The following is a 26,883-nucleotide window of genomic DNA, read 5'->3' as shown; positions in this document are numbered from 1 at the left end:
GAGAGTTGCTCCAGAGTGTATTTAGAACTGTGACTTTATAGTTTTGAGCTCAGCTTAGCAAGGTAAGAGTAGTAAGCCTGCTGTTTCACCTCCCCAACCTTATTTAGCAATCCATTACTCCAGCTTCCTGAGCAGACATGAAGCCAGTTGTTCTCTTGCAAACAATTGTAAATCACATTCTTCAAAAAACTCTCCAGATGCTAGCACAAGGAGGTTGGCTTTTCTGCCAAATTTATATTGCTTCCTTCTTTGTCTCCCACCCAAAGCAGGAGTCATATCTTTTTATCCTTTCTTCCTTTCATAAGGTGCTCAGTGAATCTGAAAACGGTGGGACACTGATGCTAAATAATCCCTCTGCTTTTACTATACACAGAAGGCTCACAAGGAATCTAACATCTACCCTGCAAGAGACCTTAGCAGTATGGCAGTCTGGGGGACATGAAAAGGCTTCCAGGGGATAAGTGAAGATGATCGCTTTACTTTCCTTGTAGCTTGATTTAAATGAGTGAGCCTTTACCTGAAAGGGAACCGTTAAAACAACTGCTTAAGACTTGTGGAAGAGAGTTTAACATATACAAGAGATGCCAGGGAAGATAAGGTATGTGCCATCTTGGCAATGAACAAGAGTTACTCTTGGCAAGAAACCTCTCTCCTCCAGTTCTTATAACTTGTCTATGACTGCTGTGAGTTATGTCTGAAACTTCTTCCTGATGACCTCCTTACACAAATATTTTTCTTTATTAACAGGAACATTTTCCTTGCACGGGTTTAGCAATTTACGTGGGCCTACTAGAAGATGTTTCTGTCACTGGTGCCATGAATATGAGATGACAGAAACAGTTCTAAGGAAAGGTTTAAATTACATAAATTCTTTTCTCTACAACGTTATCTTACTGATAACAAACAGAGTGTGCATGGTATTCTAAATGAAAAAAAAACAACAAAACCCCCCACTTTTTATTTTTGCACTTCCCACCACTCTAGTACTTTGAGAGGAATAAATTTTTCCTGGCATATTCAATGTTAGTTTGCTATTGAAAAATTGTGTCTAAGCTTTGCATGAGTCTACACAAGATAATCTCTGGGGACCATAGTCATGGCTGCTTTATCTTATTTAACTATGGTAGAAAGTTTGGGGGAGAGGGAGGCAAAGAAATTATGGGAAAAAAAAACAATTTAATGCAATGAATTATAGCCACATATTCTGAAATATGTGAATAACAAAATGCTGGAGCCTGGCTGACTTTTTTGTACCAGCCCACCTCTAGTCTGCTTCTAGTCTAAAAGTTCTGCTGCAGACAGGCATGGGAAGAAGGATATGGATTTTGTTTAAGCTTTTAACAAGAAAATAAAATCCTTATCTTTGAAACAAAAGTGCTGATTTTGAAAAATATATTTTGGGTTTTAATTTTATTTTTAATTCTTCTTTTCCTCCCTAAACACAAAGGACAACACATCTGAAACAGAGGTACTCAATTCTCTGTGTTTTACTTTTTCAAAACATCACACCTGAGAAAAATCAAGTATGGAAAAGTGCATCAAGAATTATTGTACTCTAGTGCAGAATACCGAAGTGCAGGCTACTGTACTCTATTTTATTGAAATAGGTGATATTTTTAAAAATATTTAATGGGAAAAGATGTTCCACTCTGAGCCTTTTTATACTTTAAAAATTCTCAAGACATCTTTATATTTTTATCATTTGCTGTTCCAGAGGTCAAAGATGAAAACACTCCCACTCCTTCCTGGAGAATAATTTATTCTGAGGTATAGTAGGCTTAGCTAGCACAGGAACTCATGCTTTGTGTGTCTATGGGACAGTATCATCTCCATCATCACAGTGTGATGGGCAGCACTGGTGCTTTCTTAGGAAAGGAGAACCAGTTCATCCGATCGGTAGTATTTAAACCTGGATAAAATCTGTTATCTGACCTGTCACACAAGCTACTGAATGTGATATTCCTGAAAATCAGTCTTAAATCACCTTGCCTTTAAGTCCACATATCCTCAGTGATGAGTCCATGAGAGAAAGCTGGCAGACATTCTTCTTGTCACTGGAATACACCATGGAGTGAAGTATGGGCTAAGGATCTAAATACTTAGTCCTCAGAAATGGACATCTCAATGTTCCCTGGGCTACTTAAAATAAAAAATTGAAATTCTCAGCATTTGGAAAAATAAGCAGAAGACGCTCTAAAAATAAATAGGTTCTCCAGTATTTTTTTCATACTTCTGTAAGTTAATAGTAATTATTAAATAATACCCAAGTAAAGCATTTCTTTTCCCTTTTAAGCAAAAGAAAAGGATGATCTATAAAGTGAAAAAGAAATCCTAGCAGAGAAGCATGTCTTCCTAATGTGTATGATATTTAATAAGCTCATTCTTCTTTACAATTAAGACAGGGCAAGTGATTTTGTTGGCAATTTATGGAAGTTTAGGTTCTCAGGGCAGGCTGGGGACAGGTGGCTCTGTGCATGCTTGTTTACACAACTCTTCAAGGGCATCACAGCCTGACTTGCCAACCTCTGGGTTTGTGCCCTTCTGTGACACTGGGCCAGATTGTCAGTGTTAGCCTAATAATTCCTGGAAATCTTCTCTCCTTGAGCCAGAACACAAATATACCCTCGTATATGATTCAACATGCAGCTTATCCCAGAGCTCCAGAAGTGGTGAGTAAAGGCAGCTTTAACCACTTCCTGCACCTCCCTGTGAAGCAGATGTGAAACGCTACGTTTCAAAAGAGGGGAAGCACATATCTTCTACATAAATGATGACACAAGGTGTAAAGGTATGCTAGATGAGCTCACAGGTATCCTAACTGCTGCAAACTAATAATTTTCTTTCATCGGCTTCCAAGGAGTAAGATATGAATGCAGGAAAACAATGTTCCTGGCAAACCAAAAGGACTTTTGAAATAAAATTTATAGAAAACAAAATTGAATGTAAAAACAACTGAAGGAAACTTAAAGTTAACCTGTTAAATCTCATGAGAGCCTGCCTTGGTCGCTGTTCTAAATTAATCAAATATATCTCACCTCCCCTTATCAAAAAGCAGCCAAGAAATCCCTATATCCAAGCTCATGAACCACCTTATATCTTCCTCCTTTCTTTCAGCCTCCTGCCACCTACCTCCAAATTCCTATGGAAGCACAAGCTCTTGCACAGCCTTGGAGCAGGGGCAAGAACTGTGAGCCACCAGCTCCCACAGCAGCAAGGGGTTTCCACAGGCCATTTGCTGTGCAGAAGCAGCTTTGGTGCAGGCCATTGCTTTGCAGGACATGCAGAGTAAATCAAAATCTCTAGGAGAAAGCTGTAAGCTACACACTGCATTTATTTTGGCAAGTGATGCAAAGGGCTAGTCACTAAGGTGCTGCTGGTTTGCTGTGAAATCATGGTGGAAACACAGAGATGCACAAGACACTACACAGATGTTCAGCATATATAATTAACTTTAAATTAATTTCCAACCAAGAACCCTGGACAGAAAAACCTTAACACCATAAACTGAGTCTAAGTCCATGTAAACTCATAAATGTTTCTGTTTTCAAAGGTATGAGGTAAACTTGTTCCTCCCCATAATAAAATAATAAAAATAGAAGGCTAATGCAAAGAGCAGAGCAACAGTTTCTTATGCAGCTGGTCTGTTAACAGTGGTCACAAAGCAGTGGTAGAATCCTCATTAACATCAAAACCAGGTCTGGGCTTTCTGGGCCAAGCTTTCCTAGTATCAGGATTTTATTCTTAATAATTTCAACTTTGAAAGTTCATTTCATTTTGAGGAACAGATGGAGGCTCATGTGTTTACTGACATTTTTACCCATCTGTGATAACACAGGCAGGTTAGAAAATGAGTAGATTGTAAACATAATAGATTAGCAAATTTTAAATATATGTTTCTGAAGATTTACAAATGAAATGCATAGATTCTTTTGTGTGTAATACTACTACGGTACAAAAACCTCATCAGTCTAACTGCAGAAAATAGTCCTATTTCAAGCAAACAATTCTGTAAAGAAAATTACAGTGAAAAAAAAATCCAGAACTGCAATCCTCCTAAATTGAAGAATAAATACATGCTCAGAGGGGATTTGGGATTACACAAGGCTCATTCTAACTCAGTGGTGCAAAAGATACTGACAGTAGCTCCTTAGAAGGAGATAGCAGGCTAAATCTAGTTAACTTTAGAAAAGGATCTTGATTCTGTCCTGGCACAGCACACAAGAGTGTATTCAGGGACAGCTGCTCTTGAGGAGACTAGAGGGAGAGAAAGCAGTGGCACAATCACTTCCACCAGGGACAAGCTGCTTGGTGCCTCCTCTGAGGCTGTTTAAGAGATGGATTGCTTCAGAGCATCAGCATCTTGGCTCTCCCTCACCCCTCATACCAATTTCCCACCTGCCTATGCCAAAATGCTGTTCAGCTTGGTGTCTGTGGAACAGTGGCTGAAGGAAGATTCATAATGTCATGACAGATTATCTGTCACCAGCACACAGCTTGATTGTTGCTGTCGAAAAAAAAGAAAAAAACCCAAAAAAATCGGGAGTGCTGAGAATACCTGAGTCCAGCTTATGCTGTGATTTTCAGATATTAGGAGTTTGGAGCCCTTGAAATCTCCCCTGATAGGGTTTAGGCTGGTTTTGTGTTTCCTTATTACAAATTTGCAATTGGATATTTACACAAAGATGCATTAACTCAGGAGTCCATGGAAAACTGCAGAAATGGAGAAGTATGCAAAAGGTCAAAATGGGTCTGAGATCAAAATATAAGCTGAAGTTGGGCATGTTGATAGATGGCGACATTTTAAAGGTGCCAAGGTGGCCTTGAAAAGCCTCTGAACTTTATTCATTGTGGAATAATAAAAACTTAAATATTTCATATGCAAAAACAACAACAAAATGCCCTTATCCAAATTAAGCACACTGGCTGTGCCTATACCAGTAAATTAAGCATGGCAAGGGTCTAATATGGGCTGCAGTCAGCCTGTACAGTTAAGTTGTTAGCAAATGTTAACTCCCTGGCAGAAATTTGGCCATTGCCAAAGTGCACAGTCTCAGGCAATGGCCTCTTGCAGGTGCAGAAAGCCTGGATTTTGGGTATGGGCTTTCATGGACTGGCTACATGGTGCCAGTCAACCTCAGGACCAGAAAATTCTCCCAGACCATTTTATCTGCAAGAATAAATGCAGTTTGTAGTTCCAAAACAAATGGGAAAAAAATTAGGCTACTAAAGTCTGTTAGCAGCAGAATTTCCATTTTACTTTGGTTTATTTTTTAACCGTGTATAATTCCAAATCGGTTTAAAATGTCAGTTAAAAGAGGAATAAACGTCTGCTGCTTATAAGAGAAAAAATGCTTCATGGAAATGAGTCTGGACCCCTAGTAGGTAACACTTACAAGGTGGAGATCCTCTCACTAGAAAAGTGGGTCAGATATTCATTATGCGAGGCAGAAAGGCAAAGGACATACATATCTTGTCTAGTCACCCTTAATAATTCCATAGCACTTATATTTGTCTAGATGTCAACTGGTTCTTCTGAAGTGCCTGATTGAAGGCCTGATACTGGCAGATGCTGAGCACCCATTATGAAGGAATGTATATCTTCAGTTCTTGTTGCCATCCATGTTGAAAGTGCTTCCCAGCTGAGGGCCTTGTCTGACAGAAAGTCTAGAAACGAGCACCAACAAAACAGATGTCTGTAATATACACAGACTGGCACAGAGGTTCTCAAACCTGTTTGTTATCTGGACAAATGTTAAGTGGAAGATCCCTCATCTTACTTGACTGTGATGTGGGTAAGCATAAACTAGTTCACTCCAGGCTAATTTCACGAAATATGGTGTTCATAAACATCATGGTAGGAATTATCCTTTACAAATTCCTAAAACGCTCTTTAACTGGAGAACTTCAAAACACCTTATGAAAAAGAAAAATGTGAATTTAGTATGAATGTTTCCAGGCATCTCTTCCCATTTGGAAACTACATCCAATTCTGTAGAATCAAAGGAATGACCCTATGCAGGCTCACTTCTTTACTGTTGCTGCTATTTTGATTTCTGAAAAGTAAGAATAATAAAAAAAGCCACCACAGAAACTGAGACTAGGCTCATTTATGAGAATTAATTGATACCATTAGGCTTGCTTGCTAGTGATTTGGAGGGCTTTTATTCATCTAGCTACCCTTTCAAGGAATACAATTTACATTTCTTTGAACACTACAGAACTGCCACTTTTAATTGTCTCAAATATGTGAAGGAATTGCTTGCAAAATAGCTGTAGCCAGGAGTAAGGACACTGCAGAATGTCTAGTAATGAAATGTATTCATCATACAAGATGGAATATGAATGGTAATATTATTCTAAATGAAGGAATGAAGGTGGCAGCCAGACTAGTGATCTGTTAGGTGACCTTACAAGAGAAATACATCCTTGAGTTGCATATTGCCTAAAGCAGAAACCAACTCTATAGTAATGAAACAAAGCTAGAGTACCTAGAAATCATTGGCAAGCAAACTTTGGCAACCCATGAATTTCTTACCTATACAGAAATTACATTCCACATCTTAGAACAAAAATCTCAAAAAAAAATAGCCTAGAAAGGATTAAAAGTTTCTAAAAGTTGTAATTGCGTCTGTTGTGGCCATCATTATGTAAAAGCAGTATAATCTCTTTAAAGTAGAATCCAGCAAAAAGTGTATTTTCTTACAGATTTTCAGAAAAACAAGATAGAGGCAAGAAAGAGCGTAGGAAAGCCAGATTGCTTTAAATCACTAGTTCCTTCCACTCTTGAACAGTTACAACTTTTGCTCAGTGGTAGTCTGAGGGAGATACTGTCCTTTATTTCAGAAGTTCAGGTACAGTACACACTGGTAATTTCCATCTGCCTCTGAACGCCTGCTGAGCTGCAATATCTGTAGCCAGGTAGTTGAAATCAGTTGCACAAGAACAGAGGAAGAAAACAAGTTCAGCAAAGCTGCCCATTAAAAGTCTCCTTTCACATAACGTTTAGCCTGCGTTGACCTTGAGACCACAGTTCTCTCCTTCACCCTTGAGTCATCCTTTAATGTAAATATAATTGCATTTTTTAAGTAGCCTCCCCCAAATATTCCTCAATTGCAGTCTCTTTTTAAATATAATTGCAGTAAATGTGGTGCTTATGGTACTACTGGCCCCTGGAGCACTATGTCCAGTTCTGCACTCTTCATTGCAAGAGTCCTGGATATGCTGGAAGAGTACAGCAAAGGGCCCCTAAAATGATTGGGGGACTGGAGCACCTGTCCTCTGAGGAAAGGCTGAGAGAGCTGACAGTGTTCCACCTGGAGAAAACAAGGCTCAGGAGGTCTTATCAATCGGTATAAACACCAGAAGGGAGTGAGCAAAGAAGATGGAGCCAGGCTCTTTTCAGCGGTGCCCAGTGACAGGACCAGGGACAAGGGGCACAAGCTGTCACACAGGAGGTTCCCTCTGAACATCAGGAAACACTTTTGTAACTGTGAAGATATCCTGGCTTAGGAGTGGTGTTCCTCAGTTTAGTACTTCCACTAAAAAGAAAACCACGAACCGCTCCCCTCCCCACTCCCATGGGAGATACCAAAGGCAGAGATTATGGGTTGATATAAGAACAATTTACTGGAAACAGCAATGAGGAAAGAAAACAAACAGCAACAACACTAATAACAACAGTGTACAAAAGAGAGGATGATTTACATGGAAAATGCTCACTAAGCCAAGAAAATGAACAGTGGCAGATGGACTCTACACCCACCACCCTTGCCCAGGACTGGCAACCACACGACCTTCTTCCCAGATGCGAGAGTTCTTACTTCCACTCCCTGGAGATGATGTGAGCGGTATAGAATAACAACCTAGATATGCCCCCCCGGCTCCAGGCTGTACCCCCTCACAGCTACTATGGAAAATTTAAATCTATCCTGCCTGAAAACCAGCACAGAAGGTTAGTGAGTACCATCACAGGTTGCCCAGAGAGGCTGTGGACTCTCCATCCTTGGAGATATTCAAAAGCCGTCTGGACACAATCCCAGGCAGCCTTCTCCAGGTGGCTCTGCCTTGAGTGGGACAGGGGCATGTGGGTGCAGTGTGGACAAAATGACCTCCTCGGTCCCTTCCAGCCTCAGCCATTCTGTGATTCTGTATTTGTGTGATTCTGTGTTCAGCTTGGCAAAGACTGAATTCAGATCATAAATGTTTGCAAAACAGTTCTGGATATATCTGTGGGCATCTTAGAAGAATGTTGCTTTTCTCAAGGGCTTTCCAGCAGGTTAGCTTTTCCACTATGAATACACTTCTAAACATGTTCTAAAAGAAGAAAGAATCTATAAAATATACATCAAAGATCACATTGCAAGTAGCAATCTATGATGGAAGATGTATTGACTTGTGGATTTCTGATTCGACAAGGCTTTGCTTTCTAATTATTCATGACGTCCCAAAGGAAAATGTAGTGTTTGGACAAATTTGACAACTTGTCTGCCAAACGTATGCTGAATTCAACTTTTATGGAAAATACAGCAGGAGAATATAGCTTCATGGCTTTAGAAAGAGACTGTTAATCTGATTGTCCCTTATGAAAAGAAAGGTTACCAGATTTTAGATCTATTCCATTTTAAATCATTAAATACACAGGAAAGGGAAGAGAGTGAAACACTGCAGATTTGCTAAAACCTTTTTAAGTACATGCTTTACCAAGCACATCCCTCTATGACTTACTTTAGTTTAGCATTCATATTTCAGTAAGGATGATCTACCTTCACGGTGGCATGTGGGATGCAATTTAATAACCTTACATAATGATCTTACATAAACTCCAAAATCTTGGCCAAGACTTCCCATTAACAGAGAGATGATTATACTCTTAAGCAGTAGATCACCTGGGTTCAATTCTCAAGCTGAGGACTAGCACAACATAAGACTATCAGGACAGAGCTAAACATCTTAACTGACTAGACCTTAATAGTCTGAGGTGCTCCAGATATCTTAAACCTTATTTCCACCAATCTCCTTTTTCTTTTATGGCTTATAGTTGAATCTGTAATGACTGACCAATTACGCTGAATCCAACACAGTAGTAAGAAAGCACTACAATAGAAAAGCAGAAAGAAATTGAAGCCGCTCTCCCCCACCTTCAAAGTATGGCAGAAAGATACAATCTCTCGTGAACTGAGTAGTTTCTTATTTTTCATGGGGGAGTTCACAACTCTGAACATGGATGAGCTGGCCTTATCATAAGCCTTTGAAAAAAAGTATTCACAGAACTTAGTTCAAGTTTTCACGAAGAAGAAAAGAAGGTCCCCATTCATCCATAGTATTTTTAAGTGTATTTCCTTCTAAACACTTAAATATCTCACAGGGCTAAAAGCTATTCCTTCAACAGAAAAGTCTAAATAGCACTGCAAGAGGAGCACTATAGAACAAAGACAGGAGAATTGGCAGTGATTCTTTCAGTCGCTCCTGGGTTGCTGCTACAGCATTGGTGTCAGAAATACAGCAGTGAACAGGCCAAGATACTCGTGTGTAGAAACAGGCCAAGATACTCGTGTGTAGGCACAAGAAGTTTGACTGCATCTCTTTATTCCAGTGTCCACATAGTCCACAGCCATACCATCAATGCTACTCTTCTAGAAATCTCAAGACTGTTTTAGGGAAGTAAGTATACTTCAAATACAAAAAACAAATGCAGTTTTTGCTGTGCTTTAGGATTTTTATGTGTAAGGCATTGCTTTTCATGCTTCTCTCCACAGTTCTTAGTATAAATGTCATTCTGAGTGAAAGGTGAAGGTGCTGTTTGCAGGACTCTGACAGATGAGGCTCTAATAAATACATATCATGAAGTTAAGAATTATAGTTGCTGGATTTTGCAATGAGCTGCTTTCTTAACAGAAAATCTCTTTTCTTCTAATTAGAAAGCCTACTGGAAAAAAACATCGCCTATGACAAAATGTATTTTTTCTAAAGAGCTTCTTAAAGTTAAGCACAATATTTCATTTAAAGCTATTATTTTATTACCCTAACTAGAATTACTCACAAAAGACTAGTTAGAATAATGGTAACTAACAATGAATAAAACCAAGACAATTGATTATTTAATTTTAAAATGTAATGATAATTATTTTTTAAACCATCAAAACCAATTATGAAATGTCATTAATTTCATTAAACTTTTCCACAAATGATGTTTTGTTAGAAATCCAATTTAGAAGTAAATTAATTTTAACTGTCAAATCTGTGCAAAACAGAAACTCAGTTCCAGTCAGCAATATTCTCCATAAAACCCCAGTGGAAGTGCCTGTGAAACAGCTTCTACAGCCATCCTGGGTAGCAAAAATCAGACCAGAAAATTTACATCTTGAGCTCCTTCTTTGCTCACAGAAGTTATGGTGTGCAGAAATGTGCACATGGGAGCCAGAAGTCTGCCTGCATTTACTGTTACTGGATCCTGAGCAGACACTAAGCTTTTCCATTGTGTTCACAGCACATACAAGTGCTGAACTGTCTCTTGCAGATTGTTTCTCAGCTGTATGCTCTTCAAACAACTTTCACACTAAAACAACTGAGTCCAGGTTTGTTTGTTTTTTTCTCTTAAAAACAATTTGGATTATACACGCCTCTTGCACCATCTTATCACCTAAGGCAAATGTAACTCTGGCATGCAGGAGACTTAGCACCACAGGTACCTGGACTTTTTGAAAGGAGTTTATAGTTTCAGTAGACACTGCCAAGTAGGCTGATTATAACCTTATGGTAATTGTTGGCTTTCCCTCAACAGACTGCTTTCCTGTGTCAGTCTGCTAAACACAATCTCCATCATTTAGTTTAAGCACAAGACAATTTTTTACTCAGAGTAGGATGTTGCTATTTTTCATTAAAATTTTAACTCATTTTCGTATAAAATTTTACATCCTACATATCTGTACTGAATCCAGTAAAGATCTGAAAATCATATCTTCTTAAAAAACTAGAATGGACACTAACAAAAAAAAAATCCTTCACATTTTTTTGATCTTTGTTTCTTCTTTGTAACAAAAATTATTATGTTCTACTAACTGAGTTAACCAGATTCCAATCCACTTCCAATCAAGTAAGTGATTCCAAAGGCTCTTGACCACCTTTTCCCTCGTAGACTACCAGTGCAGACATATGACAATACCAAGTTTGCAATTCTTACTGTTTCACATCTTTCTGTGGATGAACTGCACATCACTTACATTTGTCTTGCAGACAGCCAGGAGTCTACCCAAGTCTCCACTCTAGAATTCATGTAATACCACAGATTTGGCTGAAGTTTGCTCTGCATTTCTATATTTTGCATATACTGATATTATTACAACAGCTGTAGAGCTTTAGTCTGTCCTGTTATTCTTACAAGGACTTGAATTCTCTGAGGTCAGATAAGAGATGCATCCTCTTTCCCTCTGATACAGCCAGGGCCCTGAAAGATATAGTGCAAGTTTTTCCTGAGCCTATGAAAATGTCTAGTACAAGGCATCGCTTCTTCATAAAAATAATGATTCTAGCTCTAGTTTTTCTCATAATAATTATTCTGGATATTATTCATTTTATTCTGGATATTATTATATCTGTAACAAAAAAAGTTAATTCTTTTCCTAACTTTGACAGAAGCAGGTCTTTTACCCTCTACTCAGGTTACAAAAAAACCCAAAATGTTATCCTTGGATAATATTGTTCATGTAACATTTCATTCTCATGGATACCTATTTTTGTGACATTAAAAGGGAGATAGTAGACAGCATTACTGACTAGACTCAAAGTGATTTGAGATTACCATAGCTGTATTGTTCTTTATGAATGGATCAAAATAATACTGTAGTTATTTTCAATGTTATTGCTTTGCACAGTATAGCAAAATCATCATTCTCCTCTGTTAATAAACAAACAAACACAGCCTGACTCATTGACATCAGGCTTAAATATTTCATCTGTCAGAAAAAAAAAAGGCGTCAGAAAATAACTTGGAGTTGTAAAATAAATAAGTTTTCATAAAAGAAATTAAACAGTGCCAGTATAGTTGTATTTTGCATTGTCATATGGGATATGGGGACCGCATCTATCTCTGACATCTACCAGAGCATGCTTCAGCATATAGGACTGAGCTTCTGAATAGAACTGTGCAAACAATTGATTTTTCAATGACTGACTGTTGAACCACAGTATTAAAAACAATCTGGTCAGATTGGACCACAATCAAAAATGAAAAAGATACTAGCATGCACTTTTTCTGCATCTGAATTTGACCCAGAAAAAATAAGTTTCTGTTCATATATCATGTTTTAAGCCAGTCACTTGTAATAAAAATAAAGGAATCAGAGAGCATGGAGATCAGCAAGAGCACCGCCACTTTGAATGGAAGAGTGAGGGTATTTACCCAGCTGGTGAAAGATGAAGGGTTGTTGCCCATCTTTGTCTTGGAGTTTTCAAAAACACTTTCCCCATACTTCAGGAAAATGCACTAATCATATGTTCTTGTTTTCATGTGCAATGTTTGTTTAAAAGATTTTCCTCCTCCAAACAGTCATAAAAAATAATTTCCTATCTGAATCTGTTTGGTAAATTTGACTTGTGTTTGTCAACACTTTTGGGGAATGGTCATTTTACATCACCTACCCAGTGGAATTTTAAAATCACAATTAAATCTTGGGGTTTTTGGTGGGGAGAGTTGTGGGGGGGTTTTTTAAGAAAATTAAAAATATTGTGTCTCTTGATCTTATGATTATAAAAATTCCTAGGAGTAGGATAGGGTGAAGTGTGGTGCCAGTGAGACATATTCTTTCAAAGGGTAGATCAGTGAAGGAAACATGTCAGAACATCTGTTACCCAGAGAATCTTAACTGAATATTGATTTTCACCTGAAAACTAAATTCTGCCTTTAGACTGTATGTGCAATTGACTTAATGTGGCCTTTAGGCTGGAATAAGGATGGTTTTTGTGTTACAGTGGTGGCTTGAAGGCTCATGGCCCTACTAAGTGACATACACAGGTTCAGCCTCAAATGCAGTCACTGCCCAGCAGAGCCTAGCATCTACAAACTTCAGCCAAGAAGTAGAAACTGAGCACAGATCTCCTGAATGGCCACTCAATAGCCTACCAAACTAGTTCACAGTGTCCCAGTTTGATTTCTACTCCTTATTTTCATGACAGCAGTAAAAACCACCACTAAGGCAAGATGTTTTAATAGTCACATTATCTTCAATGCCAGACATAATTGCAAAATACTGTGGTGATATACTGCATATGATACACAGAACTGAGAAAATACCTGAGTGAGTAGTAACTGGTGTCAGCCATGCATGAGCAGATTAATCTTGGCACCTGTCACAATGGCATGGTTTTCTTGCCATACTGATAACAGTCATTTCACTGGTTCACCAGATTTAGGCTAATGGTACATAAGAACATGACCCTTGGGAAGCAATTAAATACCATTTGTTTACTGGATATACAGAGAATGAAAGATCAGGTCCAAGTTCTAAATTACTTCCAGTTTCTTAATGGGAGTAGAAGACAAGTGCAGCACTAGGGATGCGACTTACAAAAAAGCTAAAACCACCAGATGGAAACACCTGGAGGAAGAGTCAGTGAGATGTTTGCTCTTAAATTAGTTCAACTCTCCTGATGATTTTTCCAATTACCTTGGCTTTTTTACCTTCTCATGCACCAGGGTGCAGCAATACTGATTTAACTAAGTAATTACACAATAGAACAATTATTTAATTGCTGAACGTGAATATTAACAGCCAAATAATAGCAGCTAAGTAAATAAAGATTGGTTTTCTGAATCCCAGTATTTCCTCCAAAAACACATCAGCTAGGAACCTGGACCAGTTTAACCTTATTTGTGTTCATTTATTCTACTTGTATACTTCTTCAAGTAGTCCCTGTCATTAAAATTTTTACTTATAACGTGTGTGAAGTTGCAAAATGGAAATACACTGACTCCAAACAGAAATTTCTCATAATAATACTGTTGCAGTAGTTAAAGAAACTTATTGGTTTTGTAGCAGTCAGGAACCCAAGATATATTTGAAAGGTATATCAAGCTCAGGCCACTGAAGTACTTTTAACTGTACTCTCCAGAGCAATAAAATCAACATACAAGTGGGCAGAACAAACCTTCCACAGGAACAGAAAACAAACACGTGCTATGCTTGCCATTTAAACTCTGTCATTAGACATCCCAAACTCTCTCTTTTTAAGACATTAGTGCTTTTATCATGTGTGCTATCGATTTGCATCTCTAAATTTTAAAGATATCTGCTGGGTGTATTCCGACTAATAAATAATAGTAGCATCACAGATGTTAATTTACATCAGATGTCTCTCTAGAACACTTCCATTTCATCTAACTATTTTTGATAAGGTATATCAGCAACTTCCTCTTCTTAAAGCCTTAACTAAGTAAGATCATTTTGTTAATCTTTAGCCTGTTACTTTTAGTCTGTTTAGTTTTACACTATACAGCATAATTCTTCTGACATAATCAGCTAGCTTCAATGATGGATTAAGGCATCAGGGACATCAGGTATGCAAGATGCCTTTTCTCCTGTGGACTGCTTAAATTCCACAGAGAAATGTGAACAGACAGTGTATTTCTTGCTAGATAGCAACACAGGAAAGAGCAGTGCAGTGTAGTCATTTTGAGTTAAAAGGTAGCAGTCTGTTATTGTGATCAGTTATTTAAAGCCTGCATTCAAGTTAGCTTTGCAGTCACAAATGTGTAAATATTTAATTTTTTTTTTCCTAAGAGAATATGAACCAGTTCCTTGAGTGAAAACAGAACATGTCTGAATTGAATGTACTTCTGTATAAAAATGATGGTTTCATTCACAGGAAAAACATATCAAAAGTAATGTATCTAGTGGAATGGATCTGCCTTGACAGATGTAGATAAATAAAAGTTGAAATGTAGTGCTAGTGGTTGTCACTGGAAACATAATGCAGAATTTAGGCCAAGATGCATTATAAATTAAGCACATTTTTTAATGCAATACCCAAACGTGAGAAAGTGTTCCAACCCAGTATAACACTTCTGTCTGTAGAGTCTTCCCTATTTTGCAACTCTGACTAAATTCAGCCATTAAACTCCACATATGAATGCTGAGATGAAGGAATCAGTGCCAAGTGTGTATCTTATATTGTCACTCTGGTTTAGATACCAGAAAAGTGGTACACTATGTTCCAGACCCACCATCTGAACTTTTTATTGAGACGTAGTTTTGTAGAAAATCAAAATGCATAATGCCTATCTGTTACCCCGTTGATTAAAAAAAAAAAGTGCAGTGAAGTTAACGTGGCTTTCTTGTCCGTTTTCCTCACCACTCACTACTTCACTGTTTCCTCTTCATCAACTCATGATAGTTTTCCTAAGTCTAGCAAAGGTTTTGTGTGAGCAAAACAAACAGTACTTGATCTCAGACAATAAATTAAATTACCAGTGTAGACTGACTGCTCTCAGATGAGTCACTTTCTACTTCCAGTAAGACTCCACATCCTTGGACATCTACTGCCTGACAAGTAAATTATATCAGTACAGTTTAGCTGCTGCTCATGTGGTGAAGGAAAACAAGTAGCTTCATTCTCTTTTAGGCAGACTTAGGTGAACACCCTGTTACATTTGCAATGTACACAAGCTGTTTCCTCCTTCCGTGGTGTTATTCTTCCATGGAACTAAAGGACATTCAGTTCTGTGCACCCAGCAGAGAAGATAAATGCTGCTCTACCTGTGGACTGCAAAGGAGGGAAGGAGGCAGGGAGAGAGAGCAGTTTTGTGCCTTCCCTGCTTCTCCCTCACCCCATCTCTGTACTCTGGCCAGATGCAGGGTGACCCTAAGCAGTTACATGTGGGGACTTAAAGATTACAAGACAGAAGAAAGTGGATGGTCCCTTTTTTTTTCTCCTCCTGTATATGGAACTCCTGTTGTCTTTCCTGGGTGCTCCCTCTTTAGACTGACGAACAGGTCAGAGGAGATAGAAAGGCTTTTTACCTGCCAACCCCAGAGTTCAGGATGTGTTGTTTCTCCTGCAGCAGTTGATGACACCCTAACACCTTAGCAGCACTGGAGCTGCATTCCTACGCTGTAACAGGGGAAGTAGGACCAAGGGCCTGAACTAAGGTCTTGGCAGGTAAGTGAAGGAGCAACCAGTATCAAAGAGCTTCGTTTGAAAGTGTACGTCTTTGTAATGTTTAAGTCTTAATATGTGCTCTGCTTTACCTGGAAGCCTAAACTTCCAGTTTTCAGAACAGTGTTTGAGATCACCTATTAAGTCTGCCAAATGCTTGAAAAAAGTGTTGAAGAGACTCATAAATACAGAGAGTCTAGAAAGAAAGGTTCTTTGTACTAAAAATGTCTCAGAGCTGGGATTTCTTTTTAGAGCTGAGTGTTGAGTTTTTCAGATTAGTGGGAGAGGGAGAAGCTTTATGCTACCAACATATTTTTGTGTAGCAACACTCAAGGATGACTGAGAGCATCATTGCATGGTGAATACTCAATATTCAAAAGATGAGCTCTCTTGGGATTGGGAGGGGGATTTTTTGCTTGGTTGCTTGTTTTCTCTCAATTGGATACATAGGGAACACCTGATAAAGGGAAATTTCCATCTCCTTACTACATTCCGCTTCTTAAGCTTAATTATTGGAACCAGGTTTCCTATATGAATAACTGTCACTCAAAACATACTTTATTTCAATAGTTATCAGGAATTTTGGTTGCACTGGCAAAACTACGTTCCAGAACATTCACAGAGAACACACACAGAGGATACCGCTACCACTAAAGCAAATCTGATTAAAAAGGTATCTGCAGAAAAATAAGTGATGCTAGTTAGCAGCTCTGAAAAAGAAGAGAAAACATTAAAAACGTCCTCAAGTAAAGGAAGTCTTTCCTTTCCTTGCTTGTGGTAATATGACAATAACGGATCCCTTTCTGTTCAGGGGCTTGTAAGTTTTACTTTTTGGAATGGAAAACAAATTTAGGTCAGAGGAGGAAATCATAAGGAGCTGCCACATACTAAGTTCTATATCTGAGCCATCTACTGTTACCATATCCTGGAGACAAAAAAGGGAATGTTCATGAAGAATGAAAAACTACCCAGAACTGGTGGGGCATCAAAACCCCATCAATGTCCAGTTCAAATATTCTTATCCCCCTCTACCCTTATTGTCACTAATATTCTCAGTTTACTAAGTGAAATCACTCCAAAAGTGACCTCTAAGTTTTTCCCTTTCAGCGGATAAACTGTGAGCTTCTAAAAAAATACACATGCTGATAGCAACTGTTAATTAATACTCATCAGAACACAGCGGAAAAGTCATTATAAAAAAGTTTTCTCCAAAAGTTTAGAGGCAAGAGTGAAAAATGACACTTTATTTAGGTTTATATCTTTTAAAAGTTGTCACTACTATTGTCATTGTTTTAAATTAACTTTCTCTAGACAAAATAAAGTGTTGTACTACATTGCAGCCTCACTGTTAGGAATGAAGACAGAGGAGACAATGCAGGAAGGCCAACGCATACGACAAAACTGGAGAGTATCCAAGTCATAGAAGAATGGTAAGTTGTTCTAACTGCTGTCTAGTAAATGTTTTAATTTGTCTTTAACTAATTTTAAGAATTGCTTTGGGTCTTGTGCTTTGGGAAAGTCCTTTTAATTGCTTTTCCTCCAAAAAAAATCTATGCAAAAAGAAGCAAAATCTGTTCTGACAATGAAATGACAAAACCATTGATTCATAAGTCAGGTTTATTTACGGTTTCTTATCTGTGGGGAGGAACTGTGGGGAAGAATGGGAGGTGCATGGATGATTCCATATGTGGATCTCTATAAAAATTCTCTGCTAACTGTCAGATCATTTTCTTCCAAAAAAGAAGAAAAACTAATGGGCAAGTGCACTTCACAATCAGATTTTCAACATGGCTGCCATTCATAAAACAGCTTGGACAATGGTTTCACTCAAATAAACTAAAAAGCACATACCTTGAAAATTGGATTAAACACACTGAAAGTCTGAGCTTCTATTTCTGTCTAAAGCTTGGGCCAATATTTGTTGTGTGTGGAAAAATGCTAACCTATCGGAGGCTCTGAGTTCTCTAATCCCAGGAAAAGCAAATTAAAACTTTAGAGGACATATCTGATGGTAAAAGCAACCCAAACAACTCATTGTCTTCATTGCTAATCATGGTCTTTTATGAGAGGACAATGTCATAAATTTCCAAAAAATAGTGTAGTGAAGAGAGCTTCCCAACAGACAGTAAGGGAGTACAGGTTGCTTGTCAGCAACATCCACCTGAATAGATTGTTTGCACTCTCCTCAGAGAGAAGATTTTTCACCTTCACATCTGTGTTTAAACTTTTTCATTCAGGTTACAATTATTTTGCAGGATAGTTTAAATGTTAAACTCTTTCTGATTTATCATTTATCACAAATAACTTCCTATCATCCAGTCTGCCTTGCATGCAGAGTAGGACTTGATAAATGGACTTGAAGAGAAATTATATAGACAAATGTCACTTACTGTGCATTATGATTACACAGAAACTATTAACAACAGCTAGCAACGCTCTTGTGTTGGATCAGGAAGGGAAGGGTGGGCACTCAGAATTAAGTTTGAAACTGTATTTAATTGTTAAGTAATTCAGATTATTACCTTCTCGAGCTATTCATTGGTACATTAATGGATTAGTGACGCAAGTTAGTCTTCTGATCACTTATCCACTGCATCCACTGTTAAAAGCCACAAATAGTTTCCTTCAGGAAATGGGAATAAGGACTTTTTCCCATTTTTTCTCTTTCCAGTGTGCCAGCAACATCCATCACATCTCATGCCAATAGATCATCATTCAGGTCAATAGCACCAAACAGAGTGAAGCTTAGCAACCCTTAGGCACAAGCACAGAGAAATATGCTAATTTAAAAGCTCTCTGAATTACTATTTTGTTGGGGCTCATTAGTATGCTTTTGGCTGCCAAGAGGCTTTTATTTTTCTTTTTCTTCCTAAACCAAATTGTGTGGCAGCCAAATTTTGGCCAGTCACCATCAGAAGCAGGCAGGAACACCAGGTGTCATCTAAAACCCTCATGAAAGAGAGTCTATTTCCATCTTCCTGCAATCACATCTTCTTTATCTACAGAGATAGGAATTCAGTGCTGCTGTGGGATTTTGTCTTTGGGTCGCATGGCTAAGAACACTAGCAGAAAACTTGTAGAAAGCCAAGTGCATGTCTCATAACATAAAACATGTTTAGTGGGCTATTGAGATAATGAATGCACAAGTGAAGAGTGAACAAAATTCCCCCGTCACTGATGAAGCCTTGTTGCTTCCAGTTTTCACTTTGGACTAAAGTGCAGTTGAAAGGAGAATTTTTGGGCAAATGTATGAAAACACTGTTACAAAAATAGAAGCATACTTGTAATGATATTTGCTTTTGCAGCCAAAACCCTACTGCAGATGAAATTTTGTCTTGGGCTCAGAATTTTGACAAGATGATGAAAACACCAGCTGGGAGGAACCTTTTCAGAGAGTTTCTTAGAACAGAGTATAGTGAGGAGAACCTGCTTTTCTGGCTTGCATGTGAAGATCTAAAGAAGGAACAGAACAAGAAAGTTATTGAAGAAAAAGCAAGACTTATATATGAAGATTACATTTCTATACTATCACCAAAAGAGGTAAATCTGTAAATGTTACATTTGTATTTTCTGTTATTCCAGAGCAGAAATGTTATACCCTGAATTGTCAGGATGGGAGTATGAAAGCCTGCCTGATCTGTCAGATGAAAGTCCTAGTATGGACATTAAATCAGGAAAGGAAGGGACAGAAAAAGTAGAGACACAGGTGCTGGGTCATTTAGTATCACTGACCACAACACATTTAAGTTCTCTATAAGAAGAAACTCAAGAAACTCTGGTAAGAGAAGGCTGAGAAATAGGTATACATCTTCAGCAATGCCACATACCTACCAGAGAGGGGAGGTAAGTAATACAAATGGATTTCTGGAGAAAAGGCACCAAAATTAAGGAATTTAAATCAGAATCCTTATAGAGTTATGTGCTGCAACAGCTGTCTGGGAGAAAATCCAAATTTGCTCTTGTTATTCCTACGTGAAAATCCAAAAATGAAGACCACATATTTTCTCCAATGAAACATATAATATCTAGGAAATTATTTTAGATTTTCTTCAACCCTTTAGTTGAAATAGACATTTTGAAATTATCTTCACCTGGAGTAAAGAAAAAGCATGCCCTATTAAACAATGTTTTGGAATACAGAGATACATAAATATAAAAGCACTATGGAAGAGTCTTTCTTAGGCCACATAATGTACCTTTATCACATTTGCCTTGTCTCTGTGCATTGCATTTGACTTCGTACTCAATGGCTAATTTATGCTCACTGTGGACCTTGCTTTCTACATTTTACTTTGGCACTGCGTTCAAGAATACTTTGCAACTTCATTCATATGAATGAAGCCAACAGCAATTTATAGCTCCATTATCTTCTGTTGTGCCATAGTGTCTACTTTTGCCTTGAGTGAGATACTACTATCAATACAGCAAGCTAATAATGAGTCTTTCTTCTAATACAATATCTTTACTACATATACATGTGATGAATGCTCAGCTGTCTTTTTAAGCTAAGATCAACCAGCAGTTAAAATTCAAACACTGTGTGTGTGCAGATCTCATCAATCCAGTTTCTCCTACCCATACTGGAAATCTTAGGAGGCAAACAAGAACTGTTTGCGGTCCTTTAGAACAGCATGGGAGCTGAAAACTTCTTTTCATCCAGGCGTCCCATTCCAGATGTTATCTTTCGGCATAAGAGCTGAAATATTTAGCATCACTCGTTCAGTGATGAAGTTATTGAGGCAGAAGGTCTTGGTGGTCTAAACAGACAACCTTGTATTCATCTGTTTATCAAGAAAATACCTTTAGTAATTCCAACTAGTTTTGCCATCTGGCTTTAGTGAGTCACTGAAGAAATACAATGCAAATTAATGTTCCATAATTATTTTTTTTAAAATTTTATAAGTGCTATTAACTTTTACTATGCTCAATGGCCCAAAACCCCACCAACCTGTCAAATTTTAGGTTTTGGTTTGGTTTTTTTTAATCCAAACTGTTATATATGATATTGAATAGCCAATTAGTTACCTGCACAAACGGGTTTTTTTATATAAATACATGTGCCTGTGTGGGGGGGAGAATTGATTAACTCTTAGTGTGTCATTTCTGTGCTGCAGAAATGCAATGATCTGGGATTGAAATCTATTCAAGTAAATTCTGAAGATGCATGGATGCAACACTGCCACTTGAAACTACCTCAGCACTACATCCCTGCACGCAGTCACTGGCTGAGCAGTTCCACTGGTCCATTTGTTCCTGCTGTGCCGCCCAGTCTGCTTGCACGGATACCTTAGTTAAACAGTGAATTCAATCAGAAAACAGCGCAAAAAAGAAATGCCACTTTCAGATTCCTTAATTCACGTAGCTGTAGGGCTGCCATGCAAGAACCAGGAGTGGAAGCAGCAGGGTGGGAAAGCAAAGAGGTTGCTCATAGCCACTGACAGAGCACTGCTCACTGCCCATCCATCTCAGAGCTGGACAGGAGGGACACTTGCTGCATCCTGGGGTGCTGCTTGCAGGTGCAGCAATGAGTTCTTGGAGAGCATGTGTAGGGCAGGTGTAATGAATGTTCTGCAGATTTAGTGTACTTGAGTAATAGGTACAGTTTCCTAGCATGAATAGGCAACAGCTTACTTGCAGTTCATCTGCATCATAGTTATACTTTGTGACTGATAACCAAGTAACAGCAAATATTGGAAGAGAAAGAGCTTGTCTGCTGTGTCAGTAACATCCTCCAATATGCCAACAAACCAATAATGCCAGATTCTACAGTTCGTGCTGAAGATATACTGAAAATGTATATTTACTTCTCAGTGCCATACTGTACCATACCATGTCACACCACAGCAGTGTGTTTCAAAGACTTTGCTTCAACACATATAAAAGCACACAAACTCACACGTGCAAACATGTTCTCAGTTTTCATCCTAGCTACTGTCCTTCATATGTCAAGGTATCTTAGTACATGGAGCTTTTCCATGGTTGAATTCAATCCTTCAGGCACTATGAATATCTTTTTGTATGGCTGCAGAGTAGCAGGGCCAGATTGCAATTTGGTGTAAATCACAGTAGCTTAACTGATCTCTGCTTGGCCTTTCTCTGCTCAATATTTTAGCCTTTTTCTTCTTAGCTGAGTAAACCTTGCTGGTCCCAGTGGGCTTTCCTGCTACTGTCATTTTATTTAATCCACAAGGCATTAATTTGCTGGGTTTTAGAGCATTTTGTGGATAAGCTGTACATTCACTCAAATTTCTAAATGATATACTAAAATCATCTGTGCATTCATCCCAAGCATAATATGTCCTTTTCTGCCTAGACACAGCAGTTCATTACAAATTGTAAGTAAATGAGAAGCTAAAACTGAAATTTGCTAACAACTTCAATGTGGACATATGATATCCTGAAAGTATAAAGAACCAGATATTAAATAGTCTTAAAAAGAAAATAAACCTGAAACAGTTAATATTAATGGGAAGACTAACTCTAAAAATTGTAAAAACTCTGAGTAATTTGTGAGGAACAAGAGTAGTGCCTGAAAAAAATGGCAAAAAACTGTAGGCAGCCAGGTGAGAATGATGAATAGAAAGCTTCTAAAAGCTTAACCACAAATGCTCAGGGGAAAAAAAAAAAAAAAAAGCATTTCAGCCCTCTGAATGAGGGTAATTCAACATTAATTTCAGAGAAATAATTTTAAGTACATAAAAATCATTTTTTTAGGGTAAAATAGCATATTTTAGAAAATTCAGGTTACTGCAGAGCTCAGTTTAGTTGCACTGCATTTAATCTGTTATACAGCTGTGTTTCATTGTACAGATTTTAAGATGGATGCTAAGATCAAGTCAAAACTGAAATAGGGTCGATGGTCTCAGTGCATTACACAGTAATTGTGTGATGGCTCTGAAAGAAGCACAGAGCATCACCTAAATAAACTGATAAAGTCAGCATGTTCAACGGAGCCATGAGGAAAAAAGATACATATTACAGCTTTTCCAATATTATTGTTTAATATTATTCTATTCTAATCTTCTTCAGGTTAGTCTTGATTCCCGGGTGAGAGAAGTGATCAACAGAAACTTGTTGGATCCCAGCCCTCACATGTATGAAGATGCCCAGCTCCAGATATACACCCTAATGCACAGAGACTCTTTTCCAAGGTTTTTGAACTCTCAGATTTATAAGTCTCTTGTTGAAAGTATTACAGGCTCTACTTCTGAAACTTAGTTTTAATTTTCAAACAAAATAACTTGATTTTTTTTGGGTGGGTGGGATGGAAGAAAAGTAGTTTAATAACATCTGGAGCTGGGTTCCTGGAGAACTACTACAGTTTAGCACTACTCAGGCTACTGTGAAGAAAACAAATACATATTATGATCTCTGTCTACATTTTTACCAAGGTCCTCCTTGCTCATGATGATGTGGGAGGGGAAGAATGGATTTGCCAAAATACATTTGTTTCACACTCCTTTCACCCTACTGCAGTCAAGATTGCAATGATGTATTTGTAGTTTTATGAACAGTCTCCTTGTGTATCCTCACATTGCATGTGCAAGGTAAAACTGCTTCACTTACCACTTAGTTGTTGCAATATTTAATCCAATAACATAAATTATATCTGTATTTAAGGACTTTTTTTGTGCAATACAGTCCTATGGTACATAGATACAATTGCAGCAAACCAGAATGAGGCTTGCATTTTTTAACATCACTAACTGAAAAAAGCCAATTTTTAAGGTGTAGCATTACTCAACATCCTCTACTGAGTACAATACGCTGACTTTTTGAAGCCAATATTTCTGTACAGAGAAAAAGAGCTATTTATCACTGTTTATTTAAAATAAATCAAGTAGAGGATTCCTTTGGTTGTTCACTGCCAAAACTGTGGCATTTTCATTACAGAGTTTGCAATGTCAAAAAAAAAAAAAAAAAAAGAAAAGAAAAAAAAGCACAAATCACTTAAAGGGATCCATATCTGGGTGACAAAATCTATGCGCTGATATTGTTAAATTGTTAAAAGAACAAAGATTTTCAATGTACATTTCAGATGTCAGATACTGTAATCGATTTATTAAAGACTGGCTATCCAGTTCTAACACTGTTGTATAATGTATGTACTTCAGCAAAAAACAAAACAAAACAAAAAAAAACAACACAAAGAGCTTGATAATTTAGTTTTTTGAATAAAGAAATTTAATAAAAGATTGCCTACATGTAGCATTTTAGAGCATTTTAGAACCTTTTGATGAATTGCATCTGTCCTGTAAGATTTTTTTTTGAAAGCTAAATCTGGTAAAAAATGTTTTTAAACAAAGTAATGTTTTACGAGGTGGCGGGTTAAAGAAGACTTATCTTAGCTTCTAGCCTCATTGATTTTGAATAACTCCTTGAAAACAAGGGGTTTGGAGAGTAATACTAAACCAAACTTCAAGGGCTCCTAAACCTACAGATCTTACCCAAGCAAAATGCCTATGGAAATGCAATGGGTGTCTTTCCTGGGTAAAGAATCCTGTACTGAGCCCTTAATCAGAGGTAAGGCAGCATAGTACTCCCATCACTTGGCTGCCATGGTGTTTTTAATAGGTGTTTGCTTGGCCTTTTTATCAAAAAAATGTCCCATTTCAGGACACATTTTGATGTTTAAAGAGACAGTGACTTGGAACTTCAAAAAACCTATCCTCATACCTACCATACGCAAGCAAAATGAGCATTAGCATCTCTCATAAACTGCTAAAGATATACCAAGAAATGTCTTTGAATACTTGCTAAATACATATATGTACGTATGTGTGTATATATATATATATATATATACACATAATATATATTTAATACTATACTAAGACTTAAGAGGCAAGGTTCTTCTCACTTACGTAGGACTAAACATGGCATAAGCCTGTTGCTTTTGATTGGACTGGCAGATCTGGCAGTTGTGTCCTTGAGTGGAATCTAGCCCAAGCACAGTTGGCTCCAGCCACCCAGTTAGTCCCCTGGGGCAGCCTCTGATGCCCTCTTTGGCGGGAACCACTGCTGCCAAGGCAGTGATACAGTAACTGGGAGGATGCAGGTCTTAGTTTGTCTTCTGGGGCTTCTTTTTTTCCCTTTGTTTTACTACCTCTCATTTTCTTAATTTATTGAACATGCTTCAAATAGCAAGTTTGGGGAATTTTTTAGTCATTCTTTTTACTTGAAACCTGTGTGCTTTTTTTGGATATATATATACGAACAATTTAACAAACTGTTTCTTAAACTCATTTGGTTTTGTAATTTATAAAGAATTCAGGAGATGATTAAAAGGGCTATTCTCTATTCCCTATGCAAATATTTTAACTGTTGTAGTGTTTGACAAAATGGGATCTAGAAAAAAAAAATCTGCAAAGTGGAAAACAAATCTGTTTACAGTGGCGTTGCTGACTATCCTACCATATTCAGCACTTTTAAATATTGTTATTTATGAAAATGTAGTTTAAAATGCAAGACAAAATATTTATAAATGTTTCTTTTAATAAATACCTGTTTTGTCTGAAAGTGTTACTGTGTTTTGACAACTTTATTCATGTTGGTTAGCTATTTACCATTATGAATAAAATATTCAATTATTATACTGATAGAATAAGAGCTATGATGTTTACAAGTCCTGAGGGGGGAAAATTCAGTAAGAAAGCACTGCCTCCTTCTACTGTGAAATACTGAATTTCTCTGACTTTTTTCTTACTTAGAATTTAACTATGGTCCTACATATGTCTAGTATCATTCGATTACAGTTCTATTTACTGTGGTACTAAACATATACAGCATCATATATGTATATATTTACATAGTGTAATTTCGAGTTGTTGGTGTTTGAGGCACAATACATTTAGTCCACACATCTAAACAATGTGTAAGAGACAAAACTGCATGCATAAGTCTTTACAAATGTAGACTTGAATATTCTCAATGTTACTATTTGATGGTGACCTGCTAGTCATTAGCTATCTTTATAAGATATTTCACACAGGTAGAAGTTCTTGTCAACATGAACAAGTCATCCTTTCAAGACAGTTTTAAAGCTAGATGTGCAGGCCCTGAAATATTATCTTGATTTCTAGCATAAAATTCCAAAATCTGTATTTGGAAACTGTGACATCATTTTGAAAAATATTACACCAATCTTCAGTGTAATACCGCAATGAAATCACGTTCAAAATTTATTGTCTAAAATCCTCTATTTGGAGGGATTTAAAAATTGAATATAGCATGTGAAGTTTCTTTCTTGGAGCAAATGCTGATATTAAAATGTTTAATGTATATTTCATTAATCAGTTTGGATTTCCAAAAATTTCTTTATAACAAAATGGATGTAGTCCAAATGGACAATAAGTCATGCTGTAACATGATTTCATTGCCTATCATACAGTTCTTTGAACACAAATTGTAAAACAGTCAAGCTATTAAACTGATTTATTGTGCATGCAGTGTACAATACACTTTGAAAAACTGCCTAAATACACTTATTCTATAGCCTGCAATAAAATAAGTATGTATTTAACTTGTATTTCAGTTTTTCATGAGAATGTATGTAGCAAGTGCACTACAGAAAGTGAGTTATGTTTTTGTCACTTTTGCCCAGTGTTTAATATTTCTGTCAAATACAGCCTAATGCCAAATAGCCACAAATAAGCAGAGCACCTGACCTTTAGGTTTCAAAAAAAAAAAGAATCTATATTGTGTTACGCATGTGTTCAACCTAGCTGTTTACAG

At 37.4% G+C, this 26,883-nt stretch overlaps 1 protein-coding gene across 5 annotated transcripts in view; it reads left to right on the top strand.

The window, feature by feature from the left end:
* The window catches only part of RGS17 (regulator of G protein signaling 17), a 73,851-nt gene extending 47,180 nt beyond the window's left edge, over positions 1-26,671 (top strand). For 4 of the 5 annotated variants that reach the window (XM_032683262.1, XM_032683263.1, XM_032683264.1 and 1 more), the window contains exons 3-5: positions 17,490-17,579; positions 19,455-19,689; positions 23,179-26,671. In XM_032683262.1, the coding sequence (XP_032539153.1) occupies positions 17,490-17,579; positions 19,455-19,689; positions 23,179-23,367 (514 nt within the window). In that variant the 3' untranslated portion in view covers positions 23,368-26,671. The remainder of the gene's footprint in view (positions 1-17,489; positions 17,580-19,454; positions 19,690-23,178) is intronic. The other variant, XM_032683266.1, reaches the window with a different exon arrangement.
* Positions 26,672-26,883: the final 212 nt, after the last annotated feature.

The sequence above is a fragment of the Chiroxiphia lanceolata genome, chromosome 3 (genome assembly GCF_009829145.1).
Source record: "Chiroxiphia lanceolata isolate bChiLan1 chromosome 3, bChiLan1.pri, whole genome shotgun sequence".
Classification (NCBI taxonomy): Eukaryota; Metazoa; Chordata; class Aves; order Passeriformes; family Pipridae; genus Chiroxiphia; species Chiroxiphia lanceolata.
The sequence above is the reverse complement of the archived record's forward strand: the minus strand, read 5'-3'. Positions and strand labels throughout refer to the sequence as shown.